Source organism: Corvus hawaiiensis, chromosome 8 (genome assembly GCF_020740725.1).
Source record: "Corvus hawaiiensis isolate bCorHaw1 chromosome 8, bCorHaw1.pri.cur, whole genome shotgun sequence".
Classification (NCBI taxonomy): Eukaryota; Metazoa; Chordata; class Aves; order Passeriformes; family Corvidae; genus Corvus; species Corvus hawaiiensis.
The window spans coordinates 14,131,534-14,149,895 of NC_063220.1; the positions used below are offsets into that span (position 1 = coordinate 14,131,534).

Genomic DNA, 18,362 nt, shown 5'->3' on the forward strand with positions numbered 1-18,362 from the left:
CTGTGCCCGGAAACCCGCGGCCCCGTGACTGCGCAGCGCCGAGCGGAGCTGCCACCGGCCCCGGCCCCGGTCGGCAGTCGCCGCCGCGGCAGGTGGGTCCCGGCGGGAGGGGGACCCGCGGGTGCCCGGGGCAGCGCGGAGTCCTCTCGGGCGGCGCTGGGTGTGCGGGGAGCTCGGGGTGCGGCCGGTCCCTGGGAGTTGCTGCCGCGGAACCGGCTCGACGCGGCGGGAAGGTGCCCGAGGGGTCCGTGGGGGTCTCCTAGAGGGCCGAGGGAGCAGGGCGCCAGGGAGTAGGGTGCGGCGGGGCTCCGGGAGGGGACTGGGTGGCGGCTGTGGCTCCGTGCCCCGGCTCGCCCTGGTGCACGCTGTCGCTGACAGGATGAAGCTGCAGCAGGTCTCCGACTTGAGTGACTTCAGCCGAGGCCACTGGCTGCGGGAGTTGTTGTGCCGCGGAGAAGAGCCCAGCCACGTCCAGTCCAGCCCCGACGGGCAGCACCTCCTGCTCCTGCAGAAGAGCCGGCCGCCCACCCTGCCCCGGGTGGTGGCCTTCCAGCGCCACAGCATCGCTGGAGCCGACCTGGAGAGGACCTGGCAGCCGCCCCAGCCAGCTCTTGTGGGACTGCTCTTCCTGCAGAGCCCTGTGGTACTGGGCTCCTGGGTACTGGCCGTGGTGTGGGAACATGGCCGGACCGAAGTCTGGCACTTTGTGGTGGCCGTGGGCTGGCAGCTGCTGCAGACACTGGAGCTCTGCCAGGGTGCCCGGGCACGAGTCATCTCCGTGTGCAGCCAGGGAGCCAGCCTGGTGTGGTGTGAGGAGAGGCCACCGCTGGGTGCTCACTCGGACATGAGCAAGTGTGCCTTCAGGTTTTGTGTCTGTGCCCGTGCTCTGGAGGTGGGGGAGCAAGGCGTGCGGCTGGGCGCTGTGAGGATAGTCCTGCACAACAGCCCCGAGTACCAGGTCCTGGCTTCCCCCCAACACATCTTCCTAGTGCCTGCTGCTGCTGCCGGCTTTGCCACCACTTCCAAATTCCTCCTCATCTGGCATCCAGAGAAGGCAAAGTTCACCATCACAGCCCCCTCTGCAGGCTTCATCCACAGCAAGGTGCTGCACTCCAGCAGCGAGTCAGACTTCAGGAAACTCCTGCTGGGTTCTGTGGGCCTTCTCTCAGGTTTCGCACCTCTGGACATTCACACCTCCACTGTGTCCAACAGTGGGGGTCTGCTGCTGGTGAGCACAAAGGGTTCTGTGAGTGTGGTGGAGCCAGATGGGACACAGAGGCATATCTTTGACCTGGAGGGGGGGCCCCTGGCCCAAGGGAGTCCTGTCCGGCTGAAGACCTTCGGTAGCATCCTGGCCTGTGTGCTGGCTGGAGTAGTGTACCTTGTAGACCAGAACAGTGGAAGGCTTATAGAAAAGGAAGTCCTGAGCATGAAAGAGGTACATTTCCTGGAGTCCCAGGGAGAGGAGGACAGTATCCAGCTCCTCACTCAAACTGGCATCTACAGCTTTAGCTTCTCCAAACCTGAGGACAGCAGCAGGCCTGAGCCATGCCTGGTGGAGATGGTGTTTGAGGAGGCCTGCAGGTATTACCAGAGGAGGAGCCTCAGCAGCTCCAAGTTGACGGTGGAGAAGTTGAAGAAAGGTGGTGCATTCCAGGCTCCTGTGGTTCTCGCTGCCATCCTGCAGCACAGCCTCCACCAGAAGCAGAAGCCAGCCCGAGGCCTACAAGACACCTATGCCAAGCTATTGAGCACACTGAGCCTGGAGCTGCAGAGCTACATGAGCCTGGAGCTCCTCAAGACTTGTGTGGTGTGTGCCCCAGAGAGTGAGGTGGAAAGCTACTGCAACGAGCTGGTGGAGCAGGAGGTCAGCCGGATTCTGCAGTCTGACATGGACAAGGACAACTTGGCCTATCTGAACTCTGTCTTTGCCTCCTTCCCCAAGGCTGCCTGGAAGGCCACAAGGAGCTGCCTGCAGCTGCAGCAGAATGGGGACGGCCTCTTGGTAGCCAGGGCCACCCCAGAGGTATGGAAGAAGGTCCTGTGTCAGCCACAACTGGAGGAGGTGGGTCAGAATGGGATGGTCCCACTCTATGAGCTCATTTGCGCCTCCTTCCTGAGGTTCAAACCCAAGTGGTTGCCCAGCTTTGTGGAGCTGACCCAGCAATACATTAGCAACTCTTGGTCATACAGCAGCAAGGAGGGCCCAGAGGGCCGGGTGCCACTGTACAAGAGAGCACTGGGAGTGCTGGCCCGAAAGAACAAACATGGTGAGGCAGATGACGAGATGGAGCTGGAACTGCTGCTCTGCAGCAAGAGGCCTAAGGCCGTGCTGCAAGCTCTGCACCTTCTCATCCGTCTGAAGCAGTGGCAGCGGGTGGTGGAGGTGGCAGAGAAGTTCTCCAAACTCAGCCCCTTGCTTAACAAGGAGATATTCACCACACTCCTGGCTGAGTTGGCCCAGCACCGGGAGCTGGACCCTTACCTGGACAGGCTGTGGCCACTGTGCCCCACTGAGCTCACTGCCTCAGACATCCTCACCGTGGTCCTGCAGCACCTCCCTCACTCCCAGGAGGAGGACCCAGTGCCTTTCTCCAGTGAGGGGAACCAGCTGACCGTGGGCTTGCTTAAGCCACTGCTGCAGAGGGTCGTGCAGTGTCCCAGTGTCCAGGAGGACATATACTCGGATGCCCTGCAGAGCACCACCTTCCCCCCTCCCACCCCACCCCGAGAGCACAAAATCCCCTCAAAAGCAGTGGACGATGATGTTCCTCAGCCACCCATGGCAAGGACTTCCTCACCCTCAGCACTGCTACAGGATGACGGTGTGTGAAGGGGGGGAAGAACATTGTGATCCCAAGCCCTGGGTGTACAAGGAAGGGAAAGCTGCATCCACCCTAGGAAATGCTACCTGTCCTGGCAGTATGGAAGCCTGCTCCTTTCTAAAGCATCCCTGCAGCAGCATCTCGAAGAGGCTGTTGGGTGGCTGGGGTTGGGGGATCTCCTCTGAGCCAGGGCAGGCTTTCTGGCTGTTCCTAGCAAGTGCAATTGTGTGTGCCAGTGGAGGAACAAATGCCGGGTGCATTTGCAGATGAAAACACTGGCTGCACTACAGGACTACAGAACTGCTCCCTGCCCAAAGCACTTTGGTTTTGGCTTCTTTGGTTCCTTTTTAACTCCACTTCTACTTTCCTGATCCTCTAGTACTGGTGGTGGAGTGGTAGGCAGGGATACCCACAGTCTTTCCCCCCTATTCTCTGCTCAGTGAGTTGGGTGGTACCTCCAAGCTCTGCCTGTGAGAAACAGGGTGTGTTTCTTGCAGCTGGGTCACTGAGTCCTGCTGCTTTGGGCTCAGATGCTAAATGCCAGTGTGGCACAGCTCCATGGCACTGGGGGTCCCAGCACACATGCTGGCAGCTGCAGCATTCCACACGTTGTCTCTCCACAGTTCCTCTGGGATCAATCCTGTAGCTGTGACTGATTGCAGCTACTTAGCTGAAAAGAGCAGCCTAATTCCCTTATCTCTCTGTCCCAGACAGTACCCAAACTCTCTTCGGAGCTGAGAAGCTTGCAGCAGCCTGTGTGAGCTTGGGGCTGGCCCCTGCCTTTCCCTTTCCTTTGTGGAAGCTTGGATTATGCTGCAGGACACCCGGGCCCTCTGTTCCCATCTCCTCTGTCTTTGCCCTTTGCATACAAAGGGGCTTTGTCAGGGTTGTCTGGCTCATACTGTGCCTCTGTTTGCAAAATCAGTGTAACTTGAGAGCAGCTGTGCAGGAAGATCCAGGTTTGAGCCTCTCTCGGGTGCCCTGTGCCTGGCCCCTCCACCAGGAGGGAAACCATGGCTGTGGCTTTGCCCCTGCATTCTGGACTGTGGTGTAAAGGAGCTGTCTGTTGCCTTTTTGGGCTGTGGGAGATTCACCTGCATTAATCCTCTTGAGAGTGGTCTTAAGTGTGGAAGACAGACTCCTTTTAAAAATAAAGGTTCCTAAAGCAGTGCTGAGGTGGTGGTGGATGTTATGAGGGTACACACCCTCAGGAGGAGGGTGGTTTTGTTTTGCTTCTGTTGAAAAGTGGCTAGGCTCATCTCTCTGGTGCTGCTCAGCGTGGCTCACCACTGGTACAGCTGGGCTCGGAAAGCATGCCCAGACACCTCATTCCCTCTGTGGTACTCAGCTGCTTACCACTGTGAAGCCATGGAGGCAGGAGTCTGCACAGGCAGGCTGGAGCGTGTGTGCCACAGGGAAGGGCCATCCAGGCTGTGCATGGCTGTGGCTGGGCCCAACAGAGAGTTGAGGAAGGGAGGATTTTTTTCTCAAGAGCTGTAAATCGTCTATTTTTTAGGAAAGCTAGCAACAGCGAGCACCTGGCTGGCCCAGCGAAATCCTGCTGCCAGTCACAAAGTGTCAGAGCTGCCGTTGGAGAGATTCTTGCTTGTGAAACCACTGTAAAGATGTGGCAGGGTCTCCCCCAGACAAGGGCTTGGCTGTGGAAAGTCCCTGTGGTGGAAAAAGGCCTGGCAAAGAGGAACTGCTGCAATGGTTCCCTAGCGACTGGCTTGTTATTGATGAGCTCTTCCTTGTGGGGAGCCTTGTGCGTGGCCATGGGGTGCTGTGAGTTTCCCTCTCACACAGTGGAGCCGCCTCGATTCTGGCAGCTGCCGTGCGCATGAGCGGAGGGAGCGTGGCCTGAAAGGAGAGCTGGTGGCAGCCGCTGTGGGCATTTTGTAATGAGCTGTCCTTGCCTCCTCGCCTCCTCTCCAGGCAGCTGCTGGCCTTGCCTGACGCTGCTCTCACCCACCTCCCAGGGCTGCTCAGGAGGAGCATGATGGATGGATGGACCCAAGCACCTCTTAGAGCCATGGCTTCAGGGATTGGAACACTGCCCTGGAGCAGCACTGAATGGGGAGCTGCTGAGAGCAAGCCCCACATCTTGGCAAAGGCTGTGCAGTCATTTCGGGGAGACATCTTCATTGCCAGGGCTGGGTTTGGGGGCAGGTGGCCACAGTGACATGGTGAATAAGGGTCAAGCTCCCTGCCTTCCAGCACTGGCTCTGCAGAGAAGGCAGAGCAGGGAAGAAGCAATGCCCACAAAGCTAGCAAGCAGAAACTGAAGCCAGCAGCAGTCCTGTGTGAGCTGGTGTCCCTGAGGCACAGCAAGGGAAGAGGAAGCAGGGAACACAATGCACTAGGGACAGTCTGAGGCTTGGGGCCTCACACATGTGGGCCCTAGACAAGCAGGAAGTTGTCAGAATTCTGGAGGCTGAGGATTCAGGGCAGAGGAAAACAAGAGACAAAACTGAGCAGAATGTTTTCCAAGGGCGTGCTGGATATCTCACTCCAAGGACCAGGAAGTGGCCATCCCTGGGGGAAGCAGGGGCCAAACCAATCTGAAGGACAGATTCAGCTGAGTGATAGGCAAGCGCAGGGCTCTCTCTGCAGTCAGACTGCTGGGGGGAAGACAGCAGGAGGCAAGGCTGCTGCAGCTTCAGATAATGCCCAAAGGAAAAACTAACAATTAGATCTGAACGCAAGTGGAAAAGCAATAAAGCAGATGCACGTAGTGGAGGGCTGGCCCGGCCCTCTCACTCTGCTCCAGAGAAACTTGGACTTTGCAACAAAGGAAATGAGTCAAGCTGCTCACGTATATCCCCTGTGCCTGACACGGCTTTCGGGATGGTCCCTGCACTTGCACCAAGGAGCAGCACAAAGCAATACCTGAACTTGCCCCAAGGCTCTAGACCAAGTCACCCTTTGTTCATCTGCACATGCAGCTCTTTCCATGCAGAGCATGGGCTGTGCAGGGGTGGGCACAGAAAGTACCCGTGCCACCATATCTTGCAGAGGGAAGGAGGTGTGGGCTGCAGGCACTCCATAAACTCACTGGAAACCCACAGATGATACATACCAGCCTTGCCAGAGGGAAGTGCTCACGCGCTGGTGACAGCTTGGGGTGGCACTTCATGGACAGGAGGCTCTTTGTGTGGCTTTTCCCAGGGAAGGACCTGGCACTCACCCAGTCAGAGGTGCAAAGGGCTGCCCACTGAGGGGAACATCACCCAGTGTTGGTGATGCTGAGCAGTGGTCCTGTATCAACCCATAGGCTGGCTGTGGGCAGAGCACACTTGGGAACACCAGAAAGAGCCCTCTGGTCCCAGGCACAGCCTCAGCTTGTGCCAGCAATGGGGAGCCCTCCATGCCCCTACCCCTGTGTACTTCCATCTCATCTAGACCTGAGGAGCACAGTCACATCCCGCAGTGCACACAAACACACCATTTATTGTTTGATACCAAAAATTACAGCCTTGGAAAGAGGCAGGCTCCCTGCAAAAATAAATAATCACATTTTTCAAGTGAGGGGGGTCTGTCCATTTCCTCCTCCATCTGCACGTGATGGGGGCTAATGCCTTGTGGAAGGTCTGGGGATTTTGTAGGAGTTGAATGCGGGTGGCCTGCAAAACCAAGGTCACCTATGTCACCCCCAGCCACAGAGGGGAGCAAGGGACAGCTCAGGATGCACTGGGATGGTCAAATATCATCCCACTCCTATCACCCAGCCCCACAGGAAATAGGGTGTGGAGACAGCTTCCCCGAACCCACCAGCTCAGGAGACTGGGACCAGCAGCACCTCCAAATTTAGGAGTGTGGGAAGATGATAGAGGACCCCACAACTGTGTGCTCTACAAAAGTCCCACCTTCACAACCATCCCCTGGTACCAGCACACTCCTTGGTCTGGCACTCACCCTGGTCCTCATCCCTCTCCCTCTGTTCCCTGACCCCCTCATACCACAGGGGCTGCCCCCCACCCCACACAGGGACCTGGCAGTGTAAGTAGCTTACATCTCAAAGTCTTCATTCCTAGAGGGGAGAAAAAAAGAGGGAACAGTGTTAGTGGGGCAAGAAGAAGCCTTGTGGGACAGCCCAGCATCTCATGGTGGGACAAGGTCTCCCATGGGTCACAAAAGGAAAATGTGGCCTTCAGGGTGCTGTGGTCCTCTCCATCCTGGCTGCCTGATCTGAACAGGGAGCACAGGCTCTTACAGGCCCCCTCCAGAGCATCAGTGCTCCTTCCCCAGGCAGGCAGAGCAGGGCCCCATGCTCACAGCTCAGCAGCCCCCAGCTCCCTATGCCACAACTTTAGTTCCCTGAGGTGCCTGGGCAGCTGAGCCCATGTCTCCAGCCAGCTCAGAGGGTGGGCAGGTGGGGCACTGGGGAAGCCCCAGCACACCAGCTGCGCTGCAGGGCCACGATGTAGCCCTCAGGAGTTGGAAATCCAGCTGGAAACTACTCAGTACCCTCAGGGGTCAGTGCTTGTGCTGGTGGTGGAGCTGCTGGGCAGAGGGTCCCAGAGGGTTGGGGGGCAGCCCCAGGACACCGGCAGCCACAGGCATGCGAGCAAGCACTGCACCCTCGTAGCAATGCCACCAACCACGCAGCACATTGCATTCTGCACTGCATCCAGCTGTGCTCCCATGCCAGTGCTCCAGCACAAAAATGGTGCTAAACAGAGTGAGTCAGGTGGTGGACTTGAGCCAGGCTGGGGCTGCAGCCCTGCCAGGCTCCTTCCTCCAAAGGGGATGCACCTTTGTCTGCCCGAAGGGGAGGTTCAAAGTAGGCAGAGAAAAGCTCTTCAGAACATCTCCATCCTCAAAAGCTAAGGGCTCCAAGCCACGTCTCAGGTCCTCCCCAGCCCACGTTACTTTAGCATCAGCCCCACAGGACATGAAGGGACAGATGGCAGGGGGACCCTACACCTAGTGTGGTCACAGGGGGTGGGGCTGCTCCTCACCTGTACACATCAGCAATATCCATGCGGCGGTAGAACTTGGCAAGTCTGACAGCCAGGATGATGCTGGGCAGCAGGAACAAGGTGCACCAGCCCAGGCTGAACCAGAAAGCATTCTGTGTAGGGTGGAGGAAGAGCCATTAGGCCCAGATAGCAACTGGGAGCATCTCTTTTGCTCCCAGGGCTCCCCAGTAACCACCCACTCCTTCTCAGAGCCTGGCCTTTGCTCTTAGCCATAGCAATTTGCTGGGGAGAAGCTGAGCACTGCTTCCTGTGCATCCCTCATCCTTCCCTGCATCCCTCATCCTGTGCACGAGGACAAGAGGACCTCACTGCCACCCCACACACGTGTGTCACTCTACACATGGCTGCCCCACTCACCACAGAGTCCATGATGTAGTCACAGCCAATGACCTCCACATTATCCAAGGACTGAGCTATGGGCTTGCAACGTGCCACATCTTCTGTCAGCTGGGGACATGGTGGGGACAGCATATATCAGCATCCACAAAGCCCTGCAGCTCATCCTCCCCTTCTCTCCACCTCACTGAGGAAGGCTCAGCTTACCCTGCTCTTAGCCCATGAAATATAGGTCTCAAAGAAATCCAACAGCTGCTCCAGGAAGGCCCGCGTCTCCTGAAGGGGTAAGCACAGAGTGGAGATGCTGCACCACCAGCCCCCTCCATGGCCCATGTCCCCTCCATGTCAGGATCAGGGCTCTCAGACCACCTCAGCCCAGCAGCAATAGGGCTCAATGCTTCACCCCACCCCAGTCCCTTGCCAGAAATGCCATAAGGGAAGGGGGCACCCAGGGATACAGGAGATGCCCAGGGAAGGCAGGCAGGATGAGCAGCCAGGAAAGGTTTGGCTTCCCTGCACAGAGGGAAGCCTTGGTGAGGGAGTCCGGTCTGTGTGGCCTGGCAGCAGGGTAAGGCAAGCTCACGTTCTTGATGATGTTTGGTGTCTCCCTCTCCAGGAACTCCTGAGTTTTGCTGGCTTTGTCTAGTGCAGCTGTTGTCTGTCCCTGAGATGAAAGATGCTCTCAGCAGCGTGATCTAAGTGGGGTCCCTGCACTTCACCGACCCTGCACAGCAGCAATCCCTGGGGCACAGCCTCTCTGAGCTGGGGTGTTCCCAGTAGTCACACGCTGGTAGTGCCAAGTACCTCAGGTGGAGGGAGCCCGCACTTGGCAGGGTCTGTGGCCTCCCTCCCTCTACCCCATGAGCAGCCCCTGCAGCACATGAAGAGTCCCAGCAGCCACCAGCCCCCCAGACTGCAGGACCTCGAGGGTGCTTTGCAGGGTGCCCCAGACTGGCGTGCATTCCCTTTGTGCAGCTTACCTCTAGCTGGGCAGCCCCAGTCTGCACTAAGTGGATGTTCTCCTTCAGACTTTGCTGCGGACAGAGAAAGGGGGGTCAGAGGTGCAGACCCCACAGCTCAGACAAGACCCTGCCAGCAGGCTCTGAGCCCAACCCAGCATCCCCAGGACGTCCCCCAGCATCACTCACCAGTGGTCCAGAGAAGCTGGCCTGCATGTCCTTGTCCAGCTCCCTCAGTTTGCTAGCTTCATCTTCCAGGTCCTTCTTCACATCTGTGCCCTGGAAGAGCCGCAGTCAGCAGTGCCCAGCTCTGTGCCCCACCACAGCCAGCTGATGGGCCAGGCTGGGGAAAAGAGCTGGGCGAGAGTGAAGGGGCTCCCCTCAACACCCAGGCAGGCACAGAGGAGACCTTGCAACCCGTGGCTTTGGGGACAGGGTGGCCACGGCCCTGCGGTGTCATGGTCTCTCACCACTTTTTCTGCCAGCTGCTCCAACTCTGCAGCCAGATCCAGGAGGCTTCCCTGTGTCATATTCCGATCCAGCTGGAAAAGGCAGAGATAGAGCTATGAGAATGAGGAATGCGGCTCATGAGGGGAGCCATACCCCTTCTTTGTGGGGCAGAGTGGAGCCAGGGCCTTGCAGGCAGAGGATGTGCCCTGTTACCCTAAAGGGTTACACAGATGGCAGAGGACTCCCACAGCAGCAAAAAGGACAGAGCAGTGGACCTCCTCAACCCACATCCACCCCGTCCCAATCCCAACACGAGGCTGCACCCAGAACACCTGCTCCAGGGTGAGGGTGAAGTTGGGGGGCTGTGCTGCCCGACTGGCATTCAGCAGCAGGTCTTTCTGGCTCTGGCTGAGCAGGGAGATGGGGCTGAGGGTGATGTTCATCTTCTCAAAAGCTGTGGAGATGTTTCCTGTGTACTGTCAGAGCAAAGGGGGCCGTGATGGGACATGTGCTGGCCCGTCACTGTCCCCTCAGCCCTGGGTTTGGATCCCTGCCCTCAAGACCCTGGTACCCCCCATGCTCACCTGGCTGATATTCAAGAGCTCATCCAGGGGCACACTCTGGTCCAAGTGCAGAGTTTGCCACAGGGAAGCATCTTGCTGGCACTGCCTGCAGGATGGGGGCACAAGGTTGAAAACAGGGCAGGTAAGGGCCACCCCCTCCCAAGAGCATGTCCTCACCTGTGCAGGTAGGTTACATCTTGCTCCTTCCCTGTGATCAGTGCCTACCCACAGCCAGGGCAGGTAGGGCAAGCTGCCCTGCTCCTGGAGAGCATCTGAGGGCATTGAGCAGCTCTACTCCCCCCAAAGACACAGTGTCAGGCCTGGGACCTACCTGTATATCTCTGAGAAGTTTGCTGTGTTACCCTCCAGGCCCAGCAGCTCTGAGAGACTGAAGCCAGGGATCAGGCCAGGGGTGTCCAGGAGCTAAGAGCAAGGAAAGAGATGGAGAAACTAGACATAGTGCATGGCAGGACAGCTTGGAAGAGCATCCCAAATGGCCAGTGCTTCCTCTGCTCCACCAGCAGCCCTCATTTAGGCACCAGTGGCTCCAGGCAGGGTTGTCTCCCCACAGCAAGCTTACCTGGAAGAACTGCTGGTTGCGCCAGGACTCACAAAAGAACATGTAAATGTTCCCCCCCAGCACAAAGATGATCGTCACCAGCAGCATGAGCAGCCAGGAGAAGATGAAACTGAAGCCAACCCCTCTGCCAGGACAGAAATGCCATCAGCACCACAGCCCTGTGGCCCACTGATGCTGGCATTGCCCCCAGCTCACAGAGCCCAGGGGCTGCACACCCCTCACCCCCTACAATTGCAGGAACACCACCCGTCCCACAAACATGTCTCTGTTCTGCCTTCAGCCCCCAGAGCATGACCAGGCTCTACCCTGGAGCTTGAATTCCAGAATAGCTTCCCACAGCTTTACAAGCCAGCACTCCCCTACAGAGCTGCAGGACCACGCACACACTGCCAGCCCTCGCTGTCACGGGCAAACGGGCCCCCCTCGAATGCCTCTCACCAGCACCTTGTTTTACCTTCAATTTACCACCTACATGGGGAGTCACCATGGGGCAGGCCATTAGGCTGCAGTAATGTGATGATTTAGGAGCTTGAGCATTCCCAGGCCAGCCCATCCCACCCATCCCACACATGTCCTTGGCAGCCACTTGAGCCTCACGCCATGAAGAAGTTCCCGCCAGCATTGGAGAGGCTGCTGCGCTGTGTGGGCAGCACACCTTCCTTCAGCCCCAGGGGCCCCAGCAGCAGCCCAAAAACGTTGCAGAGGACCACCAGCAGCACCGTGCAGCACAGGAGGGCACACACGATCAGCCTGGGGGAAGACAAAAGGGCAGGAGTCAGGCAGCAGGACCTGGGACCCCAGCAGCCAGCCCACCAGCTGCTTCCATGGGGAGGAAAAAAGGTCCCAGGCCCCACAACAAGGAAGGGGCATGTGTAGCTCTGACTACTCTGCACCCACAAGCCCACCACCCAGCAAGCCCCCACCTCCAGCAACTGGAGGAGCAGGAGCCTTAAAACTCTCCAGACAACGGAGCTGGGGACACAGCCCCTCACCCACCTGAGCCCATCCCAAGCGATGATTGGCTCCCTGTACTCCTCCAGCACCGATGTGGCATTGTTCAGAAAGGCCCCAACTTTCTCCTCCACATCCAGGAGTGGCAGCTCTTCCTGCAATCTTCTGATCTCCTGCCTGATGAGGCCCAGCTGGTCCTGGCTCTCTGCAAGGAAAGGGAATACACTGGCACTGCGAGCTGCTGCCCAGGTCCTGCAGGGCAGCGGGGACTCAGAAAGGATAGGAAAGGGGCAGTCATGGCCAAGGATGACATTGGCATCATGGCACCTGGGGACAGACAGGGCTGCAGGAAAGACCTCCGGGAAAGAATGGCTTGAAAACAGAGGAGGGAGCCCTAGGAGAGGGAGAAATCAGCACACAAAGCCCTGCTTACTTGCCACCACTTCCTGGGACTGCTCTTGCACCTTGTCAGAGATGGTGTTCAGCGTTCCATTAACCTGCATCCAGGGGAGCACAGCATACAACTCACTTCCCTGCCTGCAATCCAGAGCTGAGCAGCACATCCCCTTGCCCCAGATCCTAGTAGTACAGGACAGCCAGGCTCGCCACAGCACCCAGTCCACCCTACCAGTGTGCAGGGATGGTTGGGACAGCACGCAGGCCTCTAGCCAGCCCTTCCCTCCATGTCACACACTGAATTCCTGATAGAGCTCCTCCCGACCCACTCCCTGTCAGCACAGCCCCAGCAGTTGCAGAAGCACCCAGCTTTGTGCCTAGGTGAAGGTGACACCCCTTACCTCCTCTAAATCAGTCTCTATGCTGGAGTTAGAGACCTCACGCAGTGCCTCCAGCTGCTGCTCCACACCAGGGATCTGCGGGAAGAGCCTGGGGTGAGGGAGCTGTTGGGGCTGGGGTAGGGGCTGTTGGGGCCCCTCACCTGCACCCTGCCCCTCTCACTGTGCTGAAGTTGGCAGTGAAGGCGAGCCCGTCCAGGGACACTTGGCTGCAGGGCTGGCCACAGCGCTGCAGGGTCTGGTTGAGCCTGTCCCGCAGGTTGGCCAGCTGCTGGCTGTAGTTGCTCTGCAGCTTCTCGAGGTCTGAGCGACTGATGGCAATGCTGCCAAAGGTGTCCTTCAGCGTCTTCATCCCTGGAGAGACAGCAGGGGGCTCAGGGCCTCATCCTGCCAGTGTGGCAGGGACTCGTTCTCACCTAGCTGAACCTTGGGAACCCGTGAAAAAATGCAACATAGGGGCACCCCCAAAGTCACAGCATTTGCCCCAAGCTGTGGCTGGGAGGCCAGAGGGATCTGCCTCCCTGGGAGCCTTACCCAAACATGCACCTACCCTAGCTCTCAGTTCCAGCATCCCCCTGAGGCCCCTGCCAGCCTTCCAGGGATGGGGCCAGTACCTTGCAAGAGGCTCTGGAGGGATCCCAGAGCCCCGTCTGTGCTGCTCCTGATGCGCGAGGTGATCATGCTGCCCAGGTTGGGCCCAATGTCTGCAGAGATGGGAGAGGTGGTGTCAATGACAGGACCTCTGCAAGGCCGTAGGGCTTGCAGGAAAGCTGGTGAAAACACTGACACTACCAGCACCCGTCCCTCACCCACCCCCCCGGGTGGGGGGCAATAGGGATATCTCCAGTCTCCCACCACCTGCATCACCCTTCCCAGAGAGGAGGATTCCCCCTGAATGGGGAAAAGCAGCAAGTGGAGCAGAGCTGGAGCTTGGAGGAGCCTCCGGACCCAGTCCCTTTAGACGTCCCCATAAGAACCAGCCCAGTGGCCTGCAGGGTCAGCAAACACCCACAGGGCAGAAAGGCAAACCCACACAGCACCCCCACTGCCCAAGGACCCCCAACCCTGGAGCAGCTCGCCACATGGCCATGGGGATGCTCCAGCCCCTCCCGTGGCACATACTCACCATGGAGGCTGCGGTTGGCATAGTCCAGCGGGATGTCGCTCCTATTGATGATAAAATTGACTTGCTGTAGGGACAGAGATGTGGTGTCAATGAGGGTGGGGACCTTTCTCTGCTGCCAGCCCTGCTGTTGCCCTTCCCCAGGGGGCTATTTGGGCTGCTCCTCCCGCCTGGCCCCTTGCCCCCCAGACGTGGCAGGGGGACCATACGTGCCTGGGGGATGGAGGCCAGGTAGATGTGGACATTGTCCAGAGTGTTGTTCACATTGGGGAAGGTGCTCTTCACAGCTTGGGAGAGGCGGGCGTTGCTGATGAAGGCACAGACACCACCAGCCCTACAAGGGAAGGGTGGCAGGGTCAGCATGTGGGGAGCTCAGTCCCAGTGCTCCCCCCCGGTACCCTCCAAATCCACCCACACAGACCCCAGCCTGCAGGGTCTGGAGCACACCAGTGAACCCTGCTTCCAGCGCATCCCAGCCAGTGACCTGCACTGAGGGACCAAAGAGGAGGGACGCGGGAAACTGAGGCACGGGGGAGCCCACTAGCCCGTGGGGAAGCTGTCGGGAAAGGTCTGCACCGTGCCAATGCGCAGCCCCCCGGGGCCAGCTTCCCACCGCCGCCGCTTCCTCTCCTTTGTCCCGCCGTGCCGCGATCTACTCGAGAACAATGGCAGTTTCCTGGCACGGCCGCCAAGCGCCGGCATTTCCAGCCACCCCTGGGTTCCATCCGGAGCCTCCCGGCCAGCGCACTCACAGGAGGAAAGCGGAGACCAGCAGGACAGAAGCCCAGAGCGCCCGGCGCCGGCAGCCCATCCGCCGGCCCTGCTTCTGGTACATGCGGCCGCCGCAGTTCCCGCAGCAGCGGCAGCAGCAGAAGCAGCATCCCACCAGCGGCACGAGGATGATGAAGAGGACTCCAATGGCCGCGCAGACCAGGAAACCCAGTTCGTAGAGCAGCAGCTGGGATAGGAAGAATGAGAGGCAGCATAACACTGGTGCCCCTGTACAAGCTCTGAGCGCCCTGTCCAGACCCAAACAGACAAAATGGGTCCCCCAGGGAGCAGAACATCTCCCCTTACTGCTGCCCAGCATCCAGGGCTCAGCCTCAGAGCAGCACCCACCAGCATCCCCCAGTCCACGGTGGTCTGGGACTGCCGGCTCCCTGCCCCAGCTGCCTGCTCACCTCGTGGATTTCCTCCTGGTTGAACTTGGTCTGGGACTGCCCAAAATTAAACAGCCCTGGGGGACAAGAAGTACAGATGGCCATGAGCAGGTGCTGGGCCCTGGCAGGCTCTCCAGGAGGGCCCCAGACCCTGCTCACCCCAGAGAGGGGCTCCCAGCCCCAGGCATCACCTGCAGCTCAGACCAGCTCTGAGTCTGGCATTTTTCTCCCTTCCAGCTGCCCTCTCCAGCCATCACATCCTGCAGCATTTTTGCACCTGGGAAAAGTGCTGCCAGCCCCCAGGTTCTCAGGGGGTCCACAGAACAAGGGGGTTCCTCACCCCAGTGGGCATAAGGGACACTGCCCTGGCGCTGCCCTCCTGCAGCCCAGCCTCGCACAGATGCCCAAGAGCACTGCCAGTGTGGAATGAGTGCTGGGGCAAAGATCCACTGCCACACTGTCTCTTTCATTCCCAGGGCTCTCCCTCTTGTGCCCTAAACCCTCATCACAAGCCATGATGACACATGGGGTCATTGATTGTACCCCGTAGTCTACATGACAGAAGTTCACAAAGCCGTCGAGGTGTGTGCCAGCCACACCTTTGCCAGAACATTGATGGCGAGCAAGGGCTGAGCCCAGTGAAGGAGGAAGTACAAGTGCCAGCAGCCAGAGTGGCATTTCCCTCCAGGTGGGCAGCACTCGCCCCACGAATACCAAGCAGCTGCAGGGTCCTGGTATCACCTGTGCAAACCTGCAGCTGCTTTGGGACAGAGCTGTGACAGTGACAGGAGCAAGGGCAAGTGCTGGCAAACAGGGCAGTGCACAGGGAGTGCACACCGTGCTGCCACACACTGCACACACTGCTCTTGGTGGCCAGCAAGCACAGAGGGCTGCAAGACAGGCAAAAACCCTTCAGGAGGAGTGGGGTTTGCTCTGCACATTTTTGGGGGCCTAGGATTAAAATACCTGGAGGGAGGATGGGGCAGGAGTCTGCAAGGTGGCACTACCACTAACACCTGTCCTGGGGCCCAGCCAAGATACCCCCACAGCTGTTATGGTACATGAGCAGGACACAGCTCACAATCCTTGGGATCCCACTCCTGATTGCCCCAGCCATATCCGTCCTTACCCAGTACCCAGCGTATGGATGCTGGATGGACAGTCACCACTGCAGGAGGGCTCATGCTCAACGGGGACCCAGCAGCCCCAAGCAGCCCCCCCACACCACTGCCAGCCCCCCGCCGCCATGCACCCACCTACGGGCAGGGGGTTGGGCTGCACCAGCCGCAGGAAGCTGTGTGCCATTGTCACCAGCCCCGGCGTGCTGCTCCCCGGCGCCTCGGGGCCAGGGCCGTACGTGGGCTTCGAGATGTTCCCCAGCTCCATCGCAGCAGCTCCAGAGGACTCCTGGGCACAGAGAGGAGCTGCCGGTGTCGTCGGGGCACGGGAACACCCAGACTGCCCTGCCTCCGACCAGGAAACGCAGAGAGAAAAAATCAGGCACCTGCCAGCTCCTGCCCGGAAGGAAAGAGCTGCGGGACAGCACCGAGGAAGGGATGGGGAGTCCTGTGAGCAGTGGGGTGGGAAGCCAGGCAGAAGGTGCCCACGAGAGACATGGGGGGCTGTGGGGGATGAAGCGGATTCAGAGCACTCACCCTGTCCTCTGACACCTTTCTGCACCCACAGCTGCCGCAGGGTCCGGCCGCACCGCGCCAGCGCCCAGGTCTGTGGTTTGTTTAAGTTTCAGCGATGATTGCTGACTAGCTGTTTGCCGGGCAGGCGGTGATGCCGGGATCGCCCCACCCTGCCCCCTTACAGCGCTTGGCACCCCGCCACCTCGGGCCGCCTCTCCATACCGGGGTCAGGGTCACCACCGACCTGTCCCGACCCAGGCACCGGGAAGAGCTCCTCTCCTCGCCCTCCGCTAAGCTCCCGTGCCCATGCTGGTTTCCTCTTGTCCCGACCCAGGAGCTGGGTTGCCTGGGGTGATCCCGAGGGCAGCCGTCTCGCCCGCTCCGCCCCACACCATCTGCATCCCGTCGGGATGGGGTGCGTTGAGCCGTTCACAGTTTCAACACAAAGCAGCTCTAGACACAGAAGCAGGTTTTGCATCTAAAAACCTTCCGAAATGGGGCACTGCGGCAAACTCGGCATTTTTCACACGCGTCCCGGTCCCCCCAAGCGGGGAGCTGCCTCAGGGGCCCCCAGACAGCAATTTTCCTCAAAGTTTGGGCGCCCGCTCGGCTCCATCCCCGCTCCCCGCAGAGCTTTCCCACGCCGTGTGTTTCCATCCCCCGCCCTGCCGCCGGAGCTCCGGGAGCCGCAACCGGGGGCAGGAGCGGGGAGGGGCTAGGGGTTGCTCCCGGTTGTGCCGCGGACGCACCCGGTGGACGCGGGGCAGGTGCCCCGAGGGTCGCGTCCCGGCGAGCGGCGGCGGGCGGAGCTCCCCAGCTCGGTACAGCTCAGCACGGCTCCGCACCGAGCCCGCGACGCGGGCGGCCCCGGGAGGTGCGGGAAGGGCCGGACAGAGCCGCCCCTTCCGCCCCGGCCAGCCGGGGTCTGTCCGGGGCGTGCGACCGCGCCGGCCCCCTCGTCTGCCGAAGGGGAGCCCTCCGCCCCAGCTCTCCCCGCTGCACCTTGGCACTCCCCCTCCACGCGGGGGGCACCCCTGCTCCTGGCCCCAACCCACCCTGACATCCTGCATCTGCCCCAGAGACCCCGGCCCCTGCCCTGTCCCGCCGCCCATAGGCCCTCTGCCCGTGCCCAGGGGATGCTCCCTCCTTGCCTAAGAGCACCAGCGCTTACCCCATCCTGCCACAGCCGGTACCCGCCCCCGCTGCCCACCTATGCCAGCCGTCAGCTGTGCCCTGCAGCCCCCACCCCCTGCCCCGGGGTAGCTGGAGCCCCCAGCATGGTCCTTGGCCCCTGCCCTGTGTCCCTGCATGGGACACCATGGGCTTTTGGACAGGTACCAGCAGGGACTCCGGGTGAGCTGTACCTGAATGACCTTTGCATGGTGGGCTCCCTGGCCCCTCCAGCAGCCCTGGCTTGCTCATCACCATCTCCCAGGTACTGCTTAACTTTCCTCGGCACAAGCAGGCATCACTGCACTCCGTGACCTTAGGTGAAGGTGGTGCGGGGAGAAGGGCAGCTCTACTTCTAGGTTTCTTCCTGGTCTGGCCCATGCCGGGTGCTAGAGTGTCATGTGGGACCCTCTGGCACAGCACTGGCACTGCCGCAGGGCAGCAGAGGACACAGATTCATCCCACCAAAAAAGGAGGGGGGGGAAAAAAAACAACAACTGAGTTTCTCATAGCACTGGAGCTGATGTGGGGAAGGAGGTTTGAGGACTTCACAGGTACCCTTGGGCTTTCCAGGTCAGACCTCAACCCCGAGGTGTTGCCTTGGGGCCATCCAGCAGCTCTCAGGTCCACAGGCAGGATCCAGCCAGGCACATGCAGGATCCTTCACAGATGGCAGGATCTGCTCCTGCAAGGCATTGCTCCCCTCCAGCCCACGGCATCCCACCAGAGCCTGCCAGAGCTCGGGGCATGTCAGGAGCAAGGGTGTTGATGCCCCAGCTCTGGGTGCCACACCACGGGCTCACTGCAGCCACCCTGCCCTCACCCGTCAGCCACA

The 18,362-nt window shown here is 59.8% G+C and overlaps 2 protein-coding genes across 5 annotated transcripts; one reads left to right on the top strand and one right to left on the bottom strand.

The window, feature by feature from the left end:
* The first annotated feature begins 7 nt into the window (after window positions 1-7).
* HPS6 (HPS6 biogenesis of lysosomal organelles complex 2 subunit 3) lies at window positions 8-5,283 on the top strand. Its single transcript, XM_048310626.1, has 2 exons — window positions 8-92; window positions 379-5,283. The coding sequence occupies exon 2, from the start codon at window positions 380-382 to the stop codon at window positions 2,831-2,833; it is 2,454 nt and encodes an 817-aa protein (XP_048166583.1). The 5' UTR covers window positions 8-92; window position 379; the 3' UTR covers window positions 2,834-5,283.
* A 972-nt stretch (window positions 5,284-6,255) lies between these two features.
* Window positions 6,256-17,183, bottom strand: LOC125329150 (prominin-1-A-like). 4 transcript variants are annotated; one of them, XM_048310623.1, is made up of 27 exons: window positions 17,107-17,183; window positions 16,602-16,810; window positions 16,379-16,448; window positions 15,980-16,186; window positions 14,745-14,800; window positions 14,316-14,521; window positions 13,777-13,897; window positions 13,567-13,630; window positions 13,055-13,144; window positions 12,604-12,794; window positions 12,444-12,518; window positions 12,080-12,143; window positions 11,692-11,851; window positions 11,293-11,445; window positions 10,696-10,819; window positions 10,447-10,538; window positions 10,137-10,221; window positions 9,885-10,028; window positions 9,573-9,644; window positions 9,292-9,381; window positions 9,124-9,177; window positions 8,727-8,807; window positions 8,351-8,419; window positions 8,165-8,254; window positions 7,787-7,899; window positions 6,838-6,855; window positions 6,256-6,448 (listed from the first exon to the last, which is right to left on the bottom strand). In XM_048310623.1, the coding sequence occupies exons 4-27, from the start codon at window positions 16,107-16,109 to the stop codon at window positions 6,397-6,399; spliced, it is 2,394 nt and encodes a 797-aa protein (XP_048166580.1). In that variant the 5' UTR covers window positions 16,110-16,186; window positions 16,379-16,448; window positions 16,602-16,810; window positions 17,107-17,183; the 3' UTR covers window positions 6,256-6,396. The 4 variants fall into 4 exon arrangements, with proteins under 4 accessions (XP_048166580.1, XP_048166578.1, XP_048166582.1 ...); XM_048310621.1 differs by lacking the exon at window positions 17,107-17,183 and having other exon boundaries at window positions 16,602-17,085; XM_048310625.1 differs by lacking the exon at window positions 17,107-17,183 and having other exon boundaries at window positions 15,980-16,190; window positions 16,602-16,783.
* Window positions 17,184-18,362: the final 1,179 nt, after the last annotated feature.